Source organism: Cnephaeus nilssonii (genome assembly GCF_951640355.1).
Source record: "Cnephaeus nilssonii genome assembly, chromosome: 15".
In the NCBI taxonomy this organism is placed as follows: domain Eukaryota; kingdom Metazoa; phylum Chordata; class Mammalia; order Chiroptera; family Vespertilionidae; genus Cnephaeus; species Cnephaeus nilssonii.
In genome coordinates, this window is record NC_137086.1 from 15592783 (window position 1) to 15610067 (window position 17285).

At 39.9% G+C, this 17285-nt stretch overlaps 1 protein-coding gene across 1 annotated transcript in view; it reads left to right on the forward strand.

The window, feature by feature from the left end:
• TTC27 (tetratricopeptide repeat domain 27) overlaps positions 1 to 17285 on the forward strand; it is a 100736-nt gene that overhangs the window by 41175 nt on the left and 42276 nt on the right. The window contains exons 10-11 of the mRNA XM_079792155.1: positions 3158 to 3271; positions 14963 to 15058. Of these exons, the coding sequence (XP_079648281.1) occupies positions 3158 to 3271; positions 14963 to 15058 (210 nt within the window). The remainder of the gene's footprint in view (positions 1 to 3157; positions 3272 to 14962; positions 15059 to 17285) is intronic.

Below are 17285 nucleotides of genomic sequence, written 5' to 3' on the forward strand. Positions count from 1 at the left end.
CCTATGTAGTACTATCCGTGCACTAATCAATTTCAGAATGAATGTGTAAAAGTGAAAACTATAAAGCTTTTAGAGGAAAAATATAGGAGAATATCTTTGAGAACTTAGGATTAGCAGGAAAAGAAAGCTCTAATCATAAAACAAAAATATAGACTCTATTCATATTAAGCACTTCTTTTTATCAGAAGATACCATTATTGTTTGTAAAGCACTTTGACCAGTGCCTTGCCAGCACATAGTGTGTGTTATATTTGTCAAATAAGTAAATAATATGTTACCCTCCCATTAAACATTATCTCCTCATCCCCTTCCCCCCTCCTACACCCCCAGCCTCTGGCAATCACCATTCTGCTTTCTGTCTATATGAGTTTCACTATTCTAGGTACCACATGCAATTGGAATCATGAAATATTTGTCCTTTATGTCTGACTTATTTTACTTAGCTTGATGTCTTCAGGGTTCATCCATGTGTACCAGAACCTCCTTCCTTTAGAAGGCCAAATGATATTCCAAATTGGATGCAGCGGTAGAGAATCACTGGGGAGAGATGGAGTCACTTTGGGGGGTGGGGGTGGAGATGGCATTTAAGCTGAGACCTGAAAGGTGAGACAGAGCCAGCAGGGCAGTGTGTGGTCATCCTCAGGTCCAAAACTGAGTGGAATGAGAGCAGTAACCCTCGTTGGGACATGGTAGAGACTCTGGATCAATTCCACCCACCCATCTGGACAGATTACAGCTCGAGTCCTCACCAGCAGGCGGGCCTGCTGCTTAGGTAGTTGGGTTGGTGTTCTCTCTGCTGGGTTTGTTTGCTAAACTGTTAGACTAAAATTAAAAAAATATATATAATTTTCTTAATAAGTCAGTAGAGCATTGTAGGATATCTCCTGTTTAGTTTTCTTTTTCTTTACCTAGTGTCATGTATCATGATTGATTTTTACCTTGTGAGCAGAAGTGTTTTATAAAATAAAGTCTAGCCTCGCTGCTACCTCCTTTCAGAAAGACTTTCCTGAGTCTTTACATCTCCCAGCCAAATGGCTATAAGATAAATGCATTCTTCAGCGATATCATTATCCAATCAGTTCCTCCTTTAAAGCTTTTCAAATGTCTATTTGCCAGACTGCATTTTACTTTCAGTGTTTAGTGAGAATGTCTTGCTTGCCCTTCACATGAAAGTCTCAGGCAAACTCCTGTTCTCGTGCCAGCATAGAAAACAGTCTGACTTTGTTGTTTTTCTGAGGAAAATTTCTCCCCGCTTTGGTGTGCAAACCTTCTGAAAGCCGGGCTTTGACTTGGCAAGCCCCCAGGTGATATGTGTGTTGTGATGCTGTTGGTAAGTAATCAGTGCGATTGGGAGGCGACGGGAAGGAAGTTTTCTTCCACCCTCTTAGGGTCCCTGGCTGGGTCTGATCATTAAAATGATGAAGACAGATTAGCAGCAGAAAAAGCACACACATTAATTTAGTATTGGTTTTGCATGACTTGGGAGCCTTCATGAGGAAGTGACCTGAAGAAACAGTTGATTAAGCGCGTATTTTTTATGCGAGGTTTGATGAAGAGTGGCAGGCAGGGGAGAATGTGAGCGGTCAGAGGGCGTGAGGGGAGCAGTAGACGGGGAATCTTAGTGTGACCTGTTTGCTGGGATTCTTCTCAGCTCCCATTTGTCCTCTGAAGCCAGGAAGCTCCTTTCCGCAGGTTAACAGAGAAGGCACCTCTCCGATGAGCTGTTTGAGGGTAGAAGGCCAGGGGCGGGGTCAGAGAGATCTTCCTCCTTCAGCTTTCTCACACTCCTACCCCCAAGGTCCCTCAGTTTGGGGGTAGCATGTCCCGAACCCCCATCAGACTTTAGTGCCATCACCTGCACCCACTCTGGGTGGTGATTTTCTGTGAGGGGGGAGAGAAAGGGTAGTCGGAGGAGTCTGGGAAGGGGCTCGTGTGCTTTGTGGGGCACCTGGGAGGCTTTGTGAAGCTTCTCCAATGCGCACTTAATCTTCCCAACCCTGTGAGATTCTGAAAGGCTATTGCTGTTTACAAAGAAGGAAAGTAGACCAGGGCGGTCAAGTAACTTCCCAAGGTCACGCAGCTAATCGCCACACTTGGTGGAGCTGGGATTCCGGTTGAGCTCTTCCTGACCTGGAGACTTTCCCATTGTTCCGCAGAGCCCTGTGCTGCGTGCTGTGTCCTGTTGCCAGGAGGCTGCGGACGGCAGTCCCCTGAATGAGGAAGGGAAAAAGGGCAGTGATACCACCCACTGTAGGTAGTAGAATCCGTTTGCAGGTTTACTTAGTGAAAACAGTTCTTCCTTTTGGAAATTCTTAAAATCATATTTTATAATAAAATCTCCTGCCAAATATTGGTACACATTTTAAAGAGTTAGCTTTTTAATGTCTTCTGTTTCCTTTAGGTCTTTATAGTGCCATATACACCTATTATGTTGGTAAATTCACTCTGTAGATTTAAGTAATGGAGACTAACAAGATAAGGTTGTGCACTAATCTTGTAAACTATATTTCAAGGAAATAAAAATAGTTTAGTTTGCAGTTAGTTATAGGAGAATAAGATTACCTAATAGATATTGCATTAGTGTAGCTCTGTGAGGTCGGGGCCTTGTCTGTCTGCCTGCCACCTTATCCCTGGGGCCTTTTGCGTACTGCCTTGTACAGAGCAGGTGCTCGAATGAATTAGTGAACACTTCTTTGCACTCTCCGCCTTTATTTGTGTATTCTTCGCCTACTCTTCTTCCGCTATCCCTTTAACAGTTTCCCTTTACCCTTTACTACCCCCACCCACTCCCTCTACATTTATTGTTACGTAGTTTATTTTCTCGCATATATTGTAATCTGTAAAATAAAAAGATTAGTTTAAGGTCTGATATATTCTTACTGCTTAGATTATCTGGAAGATTATGATTCATTCTTTAAGTGATTTATTCAATAGACTGAGTCAACCAGGTTAAGTAATGACTCTGTTCCAATGACCATATTCTTCACAAGAATATTTGAAAGCACACGTTTTATTATTTTTCACTGTGATTTTCAAATCTGCATTCAGCTGTATGCTGATGTTTTTGAAATAATTTATTTTGCTATATTCAGAGTGGGATCACCCCAGCTTATTCCTTCTTTCTGTGATTTTTATTTTATTTATTTTTCTCCTTCAGTGTTTGCTTTCACAACCAAAGTTTTGGGCCATTCAGACATCAGCCTTGATCCTGCGGACAAAACTTGAGAGAGGAAGCACGCGCCGAGTGGAACGGGCAATGAGGCAGACACAGGTAGGAGGGATTCACGTGGCAGTTTTTGTTTTTCTTTCAACTCTTTATTGCTGTCAATAAGCATACATGTCTGTCGCGAATCTACGAGAATGAGATAGCTTTCATTGTGCTCAAATACTTTGTTATTGTTTAGAGCATGGATTTTAAAATGTGATACCAAATGTATGGGTCTTCACATCAAAGAATTCTCTACTTCCGTGTGTGCACCAACTGGGTGCCCTACAATTTAACTCAGTCCTGGCACTGAATTAGTACAGACCCCACTGGCTCAGTCCCACAGACTGTCTTCCACTTCAGATGCCAATTGCAAGTCTGGGTACTTCTGACTGTCTGGCTATAAATCGAGGGTTCTCTAGACCCCCTCCTCGAGTTTGATAATTTGCTAGAATGGCTCACAGAACTCAGGGAAACACTTCACTTACTATTTCTGGATTATTATAAAGGATATTATAGAGGGTACAATGAACAGCTGGATGAAGAGGTACATAGGATGTGGTCCAGAAGGCCCCCAGCACAGGAGCTTCTATGCTTATGGAGTTTTGGGTGTCACCTCTTCCCAGCACTTGGGTGCATTCACCAACCTTAATGCTCTCTGAACCTGTTTGTTTTAGTTATTTTATGGAGGCCCCATTCTATAGGCATGATTAAGTCCCTGATCATTGGTGATTATCTCAACCCTTAGACCAGTGGTTCTCAACCTTTCTAATGCCGTGACCCTTTAATACAGTTCCTCATGTTGTGGTGACCCCCAACATGATAAAAAATAAAATTATTTCCGTTGCTACTTCATAACTGTAATTTTGCTATTGTTATGAATCGGAATGTAAATATCTGTGTTTTCCGATGGTCTTAGACAACCCTGCTGAAACAGTTGTCAGCCTGGGGCAGGCTGCTGACCCACTCCCCACAGCTGGGCCTAATACAAAGTAAAGAAGGAAGTTGTAGTTTCATGATCAGCATCTTAAATTATTCATGAAGAATTGCCACTATTGCATTGAATTCTATTCATTAAAAATTCACTTCACAATAGAACAGCAAAATGTTGAAATGATCAAAGTGTTAAAATGATCAACTATCATATTGTATTAAGATAAGTGTATGATGTCTTGTTCAAGGAAACCACATAGTACCTTTTTTGGGGGGAATGGGGACAACCAGTTTAAACGTCTTTTAAAGTTTTGGCCTTCTGAATGCAAATAGTACTAGAATACATTCATTTATTAATGAAGGACATTTTGACTTAGAAATGATTTGCTTTGTATTCATTTCTTCCATTAACTTTGGCATATAAAGTAATCATCAACATTTAATTGTTCGTTTGTAGCAGCAATTAAACAAAAAAAAGGTATAGAAGTAAATTTGTTTACAGGTGTATAATACATCTTTTCAATTCAAAATCTGCATCATTCTATGAATTGTGCAGGTTATGTTTTTAGACATCAAACAACAGGGATGTGCTTTGGCTGGGGCAAATGGATTTAAAGAAAGAGCTGAATCACTATGCTCTAGCATTTTGCCCGTCTTAGCCTTCCTGTACCTGGAGTCTCTTCATCTTGCTGACCAAATGCTGCGTTATGAGGGAGTTGTTATTTCTGCCTCTGCAGGGTATATCTCAAAGAAAATCTTTTCACTCTCCAGTTAAGAACTTTTGGAAATTAGCCAGACCATATAACAGATAAATGTGAAATTTATCTAATTTTCTATCATTGTTGAACCATTTACCTCATAATCTAAACCTTTGCCAATTCCTCTGATCAGAGTTTGATATTACTGTGTTTGTTGAAATTACTGCATACCTGAAGAATAAGAGGAAAATGATTTGAAAAATACTTGTATATATAAAACAATGTTTCAAAAAAGTTTTCGTTTCTGTGAAAATTTGTTCCCTTCCTCAGCTGTATAAAGTGATAAAATGATAAATTGGTAAAGTGGAAAGAAAAATAAGCTAGAAGGAGCTCTTAGGGCAAAGCTTAATCCTGTCATATTGCAAGTTGGGAAAATGCAGGTGTGATGAGGTCAGGTGCCTGGCTCCTAGTTGCCTGGCTAGTTAATGACACGGTCTGGACTATAACTTACACAGCAACAGGCCATTACATGGAAGGATCCAGTGGCAGGTCCTAAAGATGGCAGGTTTGCAAGGGATTTCTACGTGAGACATGCCAAACTTAAAGAGGAAGTAGTGTATCACAGCTCAAGGTGAATAAACCAGCACTATAAGATCACACAGAAAAAGGGGCTCCAAGTTGAAGACAACCCCATTAAAAACACTTTACCTCGAGGAAATTCTTCTAGGCTGGAGTTCTTCACTTACTGCATGTTCAGTATTTATTGTCCAGTGTTTCTTTATACCCTGCTTCTTGCCAATGGAGTATAAAGTAGTCCTGTTCTCTATTGTCATTCAGTTTCCCCCTGCCAGTCTGACCCAAATCCAATACTAACCTTTTCATTTTTATAAGCTCATGTCTTGTTTTCCTTCATTGTGGTGACAGCAGTTCCTTACGCGTATAAATCTAGATATGAAGCAAATTAATTGAACACATACATTCAAAGAGACCATCTTACTTATGTTCCAACCAAAAAAAGTTGTGCAAACCAGTTGTCATCATTGTCTTCTGTCATACTAACTGCTTTAACTTAGTGTTTGATAAACTGAGCTCAGTCATTGAGGGTTAATGTGAGATTATTTTATGTTCATTATTAAAATAATCTTGCTAATGAATGTTATTTAATCTGTTAATTTAAATTATGACATTCTGCTCCTGTCCAGGTGATTTTCCCTCTGAGGACAATTAACTAGCAGGGATCTTTTCCTTCACCATTGAATTTTTGGAAGGACATTGCATTGAGTTGGGAATTTGAGATTATAGCCATTTTCTGTCACTAGAGATTGTTCATACTGTAATTTGACTTTTTAAACTGTGGTAGGTAGTTCATTGAGATTTCATAATTTTTAAACAAATTTTAAAAAATCTGATTTTGGTTACTGTAGCTTCATTTATGCTTTGAAGGAATTGGGATTTTTATGGTTAATTATTGGAGGGAAGAGGACGCAGACTTGGGTGATTGGTACCATTGTGGAGATTATTGCTCTGTGTAGGTTGAAAGATTTTTCTTTTAGAATTTGGTCATTTATATGACTATTTGTTTCTAAGTAATGATTAAGGGCATGTCATAACAAAAGCCTTAATTGGGGGGAAAACTGGCCACAGTAACATACACTAAGCTTTGTACTTATGTTTGAATAATTTGAGACAGAGATCCTTTAGATTATTTTTATATGGATGGAATGCTGTACTCTGTTAGGCATTATGTGTAACATCTGGACTCAGCACATGGTTAGTAATGGCAAAGTGTGTTTTTGCTTTTTTAAACTATGTCACTGTTCCTAATTGTTTTAATTATAGAAACAATACCTGGTCATTATGAAAAAATGTAAGCAATACAGAAATGGAAACTAAAATGAGCTTCCCCCCCTTTGCTTGCCTTCCGATCTCAACAGTTTGTATCCTTCTAGACCTCTTTCTGTTTACAAGTAAACAAATATGCTTTAACATCAATAAGATCATGCAATCTGTATTGCTTTCTACCTTTTTTCTTTTTCCCCTACCAGAGGATATTTTTTCCATTGATTTTTAGAGAGAGAGACAGAGAGAGAGAAACATCGATGTGAGAGAAACACATTGATTGGTTGCCTCTGACCGGGGCCAAAGATAGAGCCTGCAACTGAGGTACTTGCCCTTGACCGAGAATTGAACCCTCGACCCTTCAGACCGTGGGCTGATGCTCTTAACTACTGAGCAAAACCAGCCAGGGCTCTACCTTTTTTCTTTTAACATAACAGCTTGATCAACTCTGCATGCCAATGCCTGTGCATCTAGCTCATTCATTCCAACAGCCGTATTTCATTCTGTTAAATGGAATTTATATAATTTATTTAACCAATCCCCTATTTTTGAAGGTGCTTTTTAATTAATATATTTTTATATTAAACTGCATATCAAAAACTTTAATAATGCACATAAAAAAAGAACTTAGTTTACTCAGAAAGATCTCAAGTGAAAGATTAAATTCTCCTCCAATTCCCAGTTCATTTTTAAAATTTTTTATTTATTGTCTAAAGTTTTACATATGTCTCCTTTTTCCCTGATTGACCCCCCACCCCCCAGCCATTCCCACCCCGGTCAAGCCACCACTGCCCCAATGTCTGTGTCCATTGGTTATGCTAATTGATGCATACAAGTCCTTTGGTTGCTCTTTAACACGCCCCCCCCCACCTTCCCTGCCATTTGTCTCTAGATCTATTCTTGTTCATCAAATTATGTTGATCATTATATCCCACATATGAGTGAGACCATGTGATATGTATCTTTCTCCAACTGGCTTATTTCGCTTAGCATAATGCTCTCCAGTTCCATCCATGTTGTTGCAAATGGTGAAAGTTCCTTCTTTTTTTATAGTGGCATAGTATTCCATTGTGTAGATGTACCACAGTTTTATAATCCACTCGTCTGCTGATGAGCACTTAGGTTGTTTCCAAATCTTAGCTATTGTAAATTGTGCTTCTATGAATAATAGGGGTGCATATATCCTTTCTGATTGGTGTTTCTGGTTTCTTGGGATATAGTCTTAGAAATGGGATTACTGGTTCAAATGGGAGTCCAGTTCATTTTTTAGCACAATCTTTTTGTGTTGTTATTGTAGTGATTTCCGTTATAACTTTAAATATTTACACTTCTATTATATATCTTTAAATGCTATAGTTTATTTCTTCCATTCTGGTTCTGTACATCACCTGCATTGATAACCATGTGCGACATTTAAAAGTTATTGAAAAGTATGACTCAAGTGATTATAGCTATGCTTTTATTTGTTGGAATAATTATAGTTTATTCAGTAAGTACCATTTACTGAACACTCATATGCTAGGAGTTAAATAATTCTAGTACTGGCTTAAGGAAGAAAAAGCTATCAGTATTAGACTTCATCTGTACTAGTATAAGGCACCTTCTGGAGGAAAGGGGTTGAATGAGTATTGGCAGGAAGAAGTGCATAGAAGCTTTTGTGAGAAAGGCTTGGGTTGCAGAAGTCGGTGCCTCAAGGCCTATGATTTAGGTGAATGGGGAGGGAATTGCAGTGCACACAGTGTCAGGATGTGGTCCTGTGGGAAAGGACCTGCAAATGGTGAGTGCACTGGCTCCTGCCAAGGCCAAGAGAGGGGGCTGCCCAAAGGGATGCTGATGGGCTGAATCCAGGATATGTGCTTCATGACGATAGCTTGGTAAAAACAGGCCATCATTAGTTCATAGATAAGTAGGGTAAAAGAGTGGGACAAGTGATATACAACACAAAATAAGCTTTATTATCTATGGTAAAAAAACCCAAAAACTTGGAAAGTTACAGAAAAGTAAAGAAATAGGAAGCAGCCAAGAAATTTACTAATGGGATGGAGTAGAGCACACCCACTTAAAGCACACTCCCCAAGGCACTAAGCGATAGCTGCAGTCAGATTCCAGGCAGGGACACACTGAAGTCCTTTGGACAGAGTCACTTATGTTGATTGAACTGACACGTTGGCTTTCCCTGGGAGAGCACCCTTTGTGCATCTTAACAGCCTTACGCAGCAGTTCCCAGACTTGCCTGAACCTACAAGTTGCTTATTAAAATAGGGCTCTTCAGTCTAGCTCTCCGAGATTCTGGGTCCGGGAGGTAGTGACTGTGGACACTTGGAAAAGACTGCCTTGGGCAGAGGAGCACTGTTAATCGTTAGTAGCTCCAGCCGTCCCATCAGTCATATCTTTTAGATTGTCAGCTAATTTCTGCTTGGCTCTTCAGAAAGCTGATCAAGACTGATATCATGCTAGAGAGAATGAATAGCCTTCAGTGCAAAGGTAGATCTGTTCTTTTAAATATATGTATGCCATACTTTTAGATATGAGCACATAAATAAAGTCTGCAGACCTGGTTCAGAATTGTTCTTTTATACCAAATCATTCCCTGTGTGCTGATTTTAAAATGTAGTCTTGCTCTTCTCTAGTTTTTTGGGGAAGTTTTTTCTCTCCAGAGAACAGAACATTTAGAAGAGAGGACACATCACTGCTTTCTGGGGGTTATTCTCTCATTCCCCGAGTCATAGCGATACCCTCTGACTGTGGTTCTGTGGCTCCTAAAGGTTGGAGCGTTGTTATTGCGTGGGGCTTGGGAATCCACGTGCCCAGGTAACCTTTTCTCAAAGGACACTCCACTCAGGTATAAATGCTGTGAGGTGAGGTTTGGGGGGAAAACAACTTTTTAAAACTTGAAGACAGTCTCATATCACAATAGTGATACAACATGAAGTTGTCTTTGGTTGTGTTCTAGTTGTGCCCGGACTGAGCCTTCGTCTGTTCCTCACTCTCTATTCATTGTCATTCCCGTTTATCCATGTCTTCTGACACCCTCATAGAGTACACTCTCTTTCAATTCTTCATGATTGGTTTAGCAGAGGTCCTCAAACTTTTTAAACAGGGGGCCAGTTCACTGTCCCTCAGACCGTTGGAGGGCCGGACTATAGTTTAAAAAAAAACTATGAACAAATTCCTATGCATACTGCACATATCTTATTTTGAAGTAAAAAAACAAAACGGCAAAAACACCCGCATGTGGCCCGTGGGCCGTAGTTTGAGGACGCCTGGTTTAAGGTATATTTGCTCTCTCCCCGCCCCCCCTTAAAGACCACCTCCAGATTTAACTATAACCAAGTGCTTGTGAAATTCATAACATTTAGAAGCTGGAAAGAGAAAATGGCAAGTGAAAGGGTGGGACACTGGACGAGAGGCCATTTACCTAAATTTCTGGGTGTACGTGAAAGCTTGCCAAGTGCTGTTTTCTCCCTGAGCACATTGTTTACGCCCATGTTCATGAACAGAAATATACACAGTAGTAACTGAGGCTTCACTTTCAGTCCCATTCTCCTAGGACTCATCCAGTATTCACCGCCCTACATTCTTTTCCAGGCTATTTGGGTACTTGGTTCACCCTAATGAATGTATGTATACTTGTGTTCCGCTAAGGGTGGCTAATACCAACTAACAAACCCCAAATGCTTGAAATAAAACAAATACTCTTTTGATAAAGCCATGTATTCAGAATATTGGGATCGCAGAGATCATGTAGGAAATCTATGTGAGTGTTATTGTGGTTAGCCGACCTGCTTGATAAACCCAGAACAGAATCAGGTCACTTCACTTACCAGCTCTGTTACTCCTGAAAGGACTCCAGTTTATTTGTATAATGGAATTATTCACCGTGTCTATATGGAATTCTAATTTGTTTGAATATAATGGAATTATTTAAGAATGAGTTGCTAGAAATAATTCTACTCTGAAAAATGTAGAGCTGTGCTGTAAATATGCCCCTCTATGTATAGTAACTTTGCAAATAAAAAAGAGCACTTTGAATCCAGTAGGGGAAGTATACCATCACCCTTAGCTTTGTTGGTAGGTGGATCTTATTTTGGTGGTTGTCTTGCTTAAAGTGTAGAGAAGTATATTTTGTGCAGGAGTAAAAATAGGTTAGAATTCTGTTTTCAATCTTTAATCTTTTATCATACATATGGCCTAGTCAAGTTCCTGTGAAGCGGGAGTGTACTTGTACCCGGGCTTATTCATGGGCTCCAGCTCAAATAGCTTTGGTTCCCTGCCCTCTCTCTGCTGTGGTCTTTGCCTTTGGAGAGGATCTGAAACTATCAGGGACACTTACTCTGAGATCATCTAAAAGTATCTTAGAGTATCTGAAATACATAACAAAATTGCTTATTAATAATCACAAAGTGTTTACTGAGTGTTTAATATGTTTAAGCTAGATGCAGTAACTACAGCAAACAAAGTGAGTTTTGCTTGAAAATAAAATGTTTTTCATGTAATTAGGACTTCATAAAGTAAATTTATTATTATTAAATAAGCATTAGTTACTTTTTTTCCTTCCAGAGAAAGAAAAAGAATTTGATAAAAAGAAAAGTTTGCCTCCCTTTTGATGAAGTAATTCAGTGAACCTTTTATTTATGTATTGTAACCATATGTATTCAGCCAGAAGTTTTTCTTCTCTTTGCTCCTTCATACAACTAAACAGCTTTGGGCAGAAGCATGCAACCTTTTTGCTATTAAGCTTCTCTGAAGTAAGGCCAGAAAGCTTTAAAAATATTTTGACCAAGATGGTTTAGGAGTGTGGTTATGTCTCAATTTGTTCTGACTGACTTGATGGAATAACATCTTGGATTGTCAAACAAGTGATGTAATGAGTAGCCTCTCATTCTACAGGATATTCTTAGGCTAACCATATATTTCCCACCTAGTATAATAGAGAGATTCCCCCAATTGAGGAATGGTTTCCCTGCTCAGAAACTAGTCTCCTTGTCCTGTGCTTTTGCTGGGATACGTTACATTATTGTCTTTTTCTTCTCTTTTTTTCTGAGTAAGTTTGGATTTGCTACTTTTTTCTTTCTTTTTTTAAAATGTCAGTTTTAAAAATTAACTTTGTAAAAGCTTGAAACAATTTCAAACTTACAGAAAAGTTTCAAGTACAGTACAGCTATCTTTTTTATCTTGAAGTGTTGGAAACTAAGTTGCCAGCATGGTACACAACCGTCTTCAAATACAAGGACATTCTCCTACATAACCATAGCATGTGTATTAACACCAGACAACCAACCTTGCCATGTTGTTACTTGTAGGGAGCCGTTATAGGGTTAAGCCTCGGACTGACCCGCTGGCAAAGCCGCAAACAAGTCCCAGCTTAGAGGGCACAGACCTCTTAGCATAATTAAGCTTCATTTTGTGACTACTCCCTATCTCTTTCCTGGGTAGCTAATGGGCTGCAGGAGGTGCAGAAAGTGCTGCCAAAACAAGTGAAACTCACAAGAATATTGTAACTATGGTGACCACTACCTTGTTTACCTCTGACTATAAAATAAAGGCTCAGTGTGCCGTCTGAATCTGTTCTGTGGCTTCAGCCAGGCACAGAAGATCCACCTAGACCCAGCTTATTCTCTTTGTCTTTTCTTCATCCTTCGCCGGCCCTCCCTCAGACTCGCCGAACCCTTGACTGTGCTGGCGTGGCCCAGTTACTATCTACTCCTCGTGAGACAGGGCTGTGAAAAACAGTCAACTGGCAAGGAAATAAAATTTGACTACTATATTATGCAAAAACAGTTACAGTTTAGAGAAGGTCTAAGTGTCTAACAGAAAAAAAATATTTGCTATAAACTGAATGACAAATTAAGAGACAGGTGAAGATGATTATGATAATAGAGCTGCTGTCCGTGTGTTTGCTTAGAACAGTGATGGGCAACCTTTTGAGCTTGGTGTGTCAAACTTTGCCAAAAAACTGAGCATAACTCGGGTAGTGTGTCACTTTGAGGAAAAAACTAACTCCAAGACTCTAGTCGCAAATGTTTCATCCTCAGGAGCAGCAAATGTTTCATCCTCGGCACGCGGCCGCGTGTCATCAGAAATGGCTACGCTTGTCAGTGCTGACACGCGTGTCATAGGTTCGCCATCACTGGCTTAGAAACTCCAGAATATGTCTGCATTCACTTAGATGCTGAATATGTGAGTTCTTTTGATGGCTGACCACTTGACCACTGAGTAGTGTAGCCTTTGACTTTGCAGTTGGCCATGGTACCTTTTCTCAGAGTCAGCCCTCTTGGTCATATTGGTCTGCTTCCCGATGTAGCTTCCAGATGTTCAGTATCCCTGTAGGTCAAGCATGTCAAACTCGTGGCCCACGGGCCTCATGCGGCCCACAACTAATATTTTTGCAGCCCAGCCAATATACCGGTATGTAAGAAATGTTTTAATAAAAATTTCGTAACTTAATTTTTACAATACCCTGTTATACATAATCCTTCATAATAAAAAGGCAATATGCAAATAACCATCACTCCGCTATGCCCACGATTGGGCGGTGGGAGGCTGGGGGGCGGGACTCGGGGTGGCATATCCGGCCATTGAGAGGCGTGGGACTCCCGCGCCCCCCCCCCCGCCCCCCGCCTCTCAACGGCTGGATTGGCGGCCGCTGAGGGGGGCTGCCTCGGACACCCTGGACACCCAGCTCCGCTGCCATCGGAGGCGGGGAGCCGGTTGTCCGCACCCGGATCCCCTGCCGTGCTCCCCTTTGTCAGCGCCTCAAGCCCCAGCAGCAGCGGCAGCGGCTGGGGTTGAGCTGGGGATCCCAACAGCCTGGCAGCTCAGTGGCGGCGGCGGAGGCAGCATTGGGCCTGGGGACTGGCGAACAGGCAGAAGATGGCCCTGATCGCAGGAGGCTAGGCCTAGGGACCCTACCCGCACGATTGAATCGTGCGCTGGGCCTCTAGTTATTAATAATGAACTACAATGTTCGCTAATGACTGATTACTATGATCGTGTTGCATTCATTTCCCTTACGTGGCTTACGCGCAGGTGCACCATTTCTCTCCACTAATACTAGCAGCGAATATTTTAGCAGCCCATGGCCACGTCGTTAGTCTTGTACTGACTTGTTTGCTGTGCACAACAGGAAATATTTCACTTTCGGAAAATAAGAAAAATAGATTTATTTGCGTTATGCTTACTAATTTGTGCAGTTACTCAGTGTCTGGTAAATTAATGTTCAAGAAAAAATATTAATTTTTATTAAAATGTTTTATTATATTATGTTAAAAATTACTCATTTATTTCAGCTCTTTGTATTCAGCATGTCTCTATCGAAATAAACCTACGTTTCTATGAAAATTGAAACTTTTGTTTTTTTGCAGCCCACATAAACTTAAATCTTGTTTATTTGGCACATGTTAGCCTTTGCGTTTGACATGCTTGGTGTAGGTATTTCAGTTGCGGTGTGTGTGTGTGGCGGTTCTTCAGTGCACAAGTGCACACCACTTTTCGCTGTCCACTGTCCCTTAAGGGTGGTCTTGCATGAATGAATGTCCAGCCTTACAGTTCTGTTGCTGAAGAATAAGAAAGCTCACTTTCTGTGATCAAATAGATCCACCTTTCACTTTCACCTTGTTCCTAAGAAAATAGTCCTAAATGAAGTTCTTTTATATATATATATATATATTTTTTAATTGATTTTTTACAGAGAGGAAGGGAGGGGGATAGAGAGCCAGAAATATCAATGAGAGAGAAACATCGACCAGCTGCCTCCTGCACACCCCCCTACTGGGGATGTGCAGGCAACCAGGGTACATGCCCTTGACTGGAATCGAACCCGGGACCCTTCAGTCCGAAGGCCGACGCTCTATCCACTGAGCCAGACCGGTTAGGGCTTAAATGAAGTTCTTTATATAATTTTTCTCCAATTCATAGCAGAGAGTGCCATTGTCAATGTGACATTAGGGTTGTGAAATAGATACACTAAAGAACAGTTTTTCTCAGAAAAAGTAAAAGGGCTGATTAATAAGGATAGTTCTTTGAAGGAACTGTTAGAGGAAGTCTTAGTTTTAAAAACATTCTGATAAGTTGTAATGTACATGTTTATGTAAATGTTGATTAAAGGTTTTTTTTAATATTTAAAGAAATTCAAGAAAAAATTTATACACCCCGCCACCTTATCACCATGACTTGTGTTTTTTTATTGTTTCTGTGTACACTTATATAACTTTTACAAGAAGAATCTTGTTTAAATTTAAAGGATTTTATATATATGTAGATTCTGATTAGGATGTGTGCTCTTAAGGCTCTTGCAGACCAATTTGAAGACAAGACTACATCTGTATTGGAGCGTCTGAAGATTTTCTATTGCTGTCAAGTACCACCTCACTGGGCCATTCAGGTATTGTTGTTTGTCATTGGGTATACTTTGCTTTTGAACGATAAATGTATTAGAAAATAATGATTTCCAATTTATGTCTGTTTTCAGATATTTCAGTGAAAAGAATTAAAATAGCTGAGGATTGTCCATTACTTCAAATAGCTATTTTGATTAAAGTGATATTAGACTTTTAAAACATTTTAAAAAGAATTTAAAACTAGATAAACATAATCCTTGAAATTAAATAATAGGAGAACCACAGAAGCTTTCATTTTCAAAATAACTTTTTACATTTAAAAGCCCTGTGAGGACTTTCTGCCAAATAATGAACCTTTAAACCAGGTTATTTACGGAGTGTAAAAGAAAGCATTTATTTCATACTCTATTGTAAGATATCCCTAACTACTTTCCTCTTCTTGAGGATATGAGATTACCTATTGTAGCTCCTAACCCCATGTTGGGGTGGAGATTCTGACCCGCTGACCCATTCATTGATCCATAGTTCTCCTGTTATAGGTGTGGTTCCCTATTTTGTAAAATTTTTAGCACTGAAGGCGATTTAGACACTTGGTCCAATTTCTTAATTTTACAGAGGAGAAAATTGAGGCTTGGTAAAATTAAGTACACTTTTCCAGTGTTGGTCACATAGCTGTTCATAAACCAGATCTCTAGTTTCCCAACTTTTTGTCCAGTTTACCTCCTTTCCTTACCTCTTCATTACAGCCATTAATAACAACTTTTACTGCACACTTAGTGTGAGGCATGCATTTTGTTCTGCATCTTACACACATGCTCTTATTTTATTGTAACAATTTTGTGAAATGCCCCATTTTGCTGGTGAGGAAGCTATGGCGCAGAGATGTTAGGTGGAGCCAAATGATGCCAGCCAGAGATTCCTAGATGATTTAGTAACTTTTGTCATTTGAACCAGCTTTAGAGTTATAAATGCCAACCACTATTCAGTGACTCAGAGTCCCCACTGTAAGACTTCTTAGAGTCATTTACATTGAGTGGCCAGATTATTATGATCTCTGAATGCATAATAATCTGGCCACTCAGTGTATATCCTATATAATAAAAGGCTAATATGCAAATTGTCCCCTCACCAGGAGTTCAACCAGCAGGCCGGCCGGCCAACCGCCCATATCCCCTCCTCCTGGCCAGGCTGGCCGGACTCCACCCATGCACGAATTCATGCACCGGGCCTCTAATATATATATACACACACACACACACACTGAGTGGCCAGATTATTATGCGTTCAGAGATCATAATAATTTGGCCACTCAGTGTATATTAAGTGCAGGGGACTTAGGGGGTTTATTATACATTGGAATTCACATTATCTATTGAAGGAGTCTTGATAAAATGTCGACACTTAAAAAGCTGTGTTATATCATCTGAAAGGAGTAGCTTTTTTTAAAAAATATTTTTATTGATTTCAGAGAGGAATGGAAGGGGAGGGAGAGATAAAAACATCAGTGATGAGAGAGAAACATTGATTGGCTGCAACCTGCATGCTCCACACTGGGGATCGAGCCTGCAACCTTGGCATGTACCCTGACTGGGAATCGAACCCTGACCTCCTGGTTCATAGGTTGATGCTTAACCAATGAGCCACGCCGGCTGGGCAGGAGTAGCTTCTTCATAAAGAAAGTTTAACAGCTAGAACTTTTGGCATGCTGTTGACCATGATCTCTGAAATGTCTGAAGTGCTCTGTACTGTGTGATTTGTGGCGGATAAATGTCTCAGACTCTCTGCTATTATTATGACAAAACATGTCTGTCGAGGGTGTAGCTTTTAATCTGTTTTTGAACAGAAGCTTAAATTATATACTGTTCAAATAGAATTGAGGCTAGTTAAATACTGTTCAAATAGAATTTAGGCTAAATATTTATTTTAATCTGCTTTGGAAGCTGTGGATTTTAGGGTTTTTGGGCAGTTACATAAACATCCTCTTTCATTAAGAAATTAAGTCATTTTTTCTCTCATTATAGGAAGTAACCATATCTTTAAGTATTATTTTCAAAGATCAAGAAGTAACAACATAGTTTACTGTAAAATGATAATTAGTCTTTACTGCTAGCCAGCCATATGCTTAGATGCCATAACTTTCTTTATTAAATGAAAAATTTAAACCACTGAACTGCATGGATTTATTCCACATACCATGCTCAGTTTTTAAAAATGTCCAGTCAAATATCCTAAATATCCTTGCCAAGTTCTCTTATACTTTACTAGAGGCCC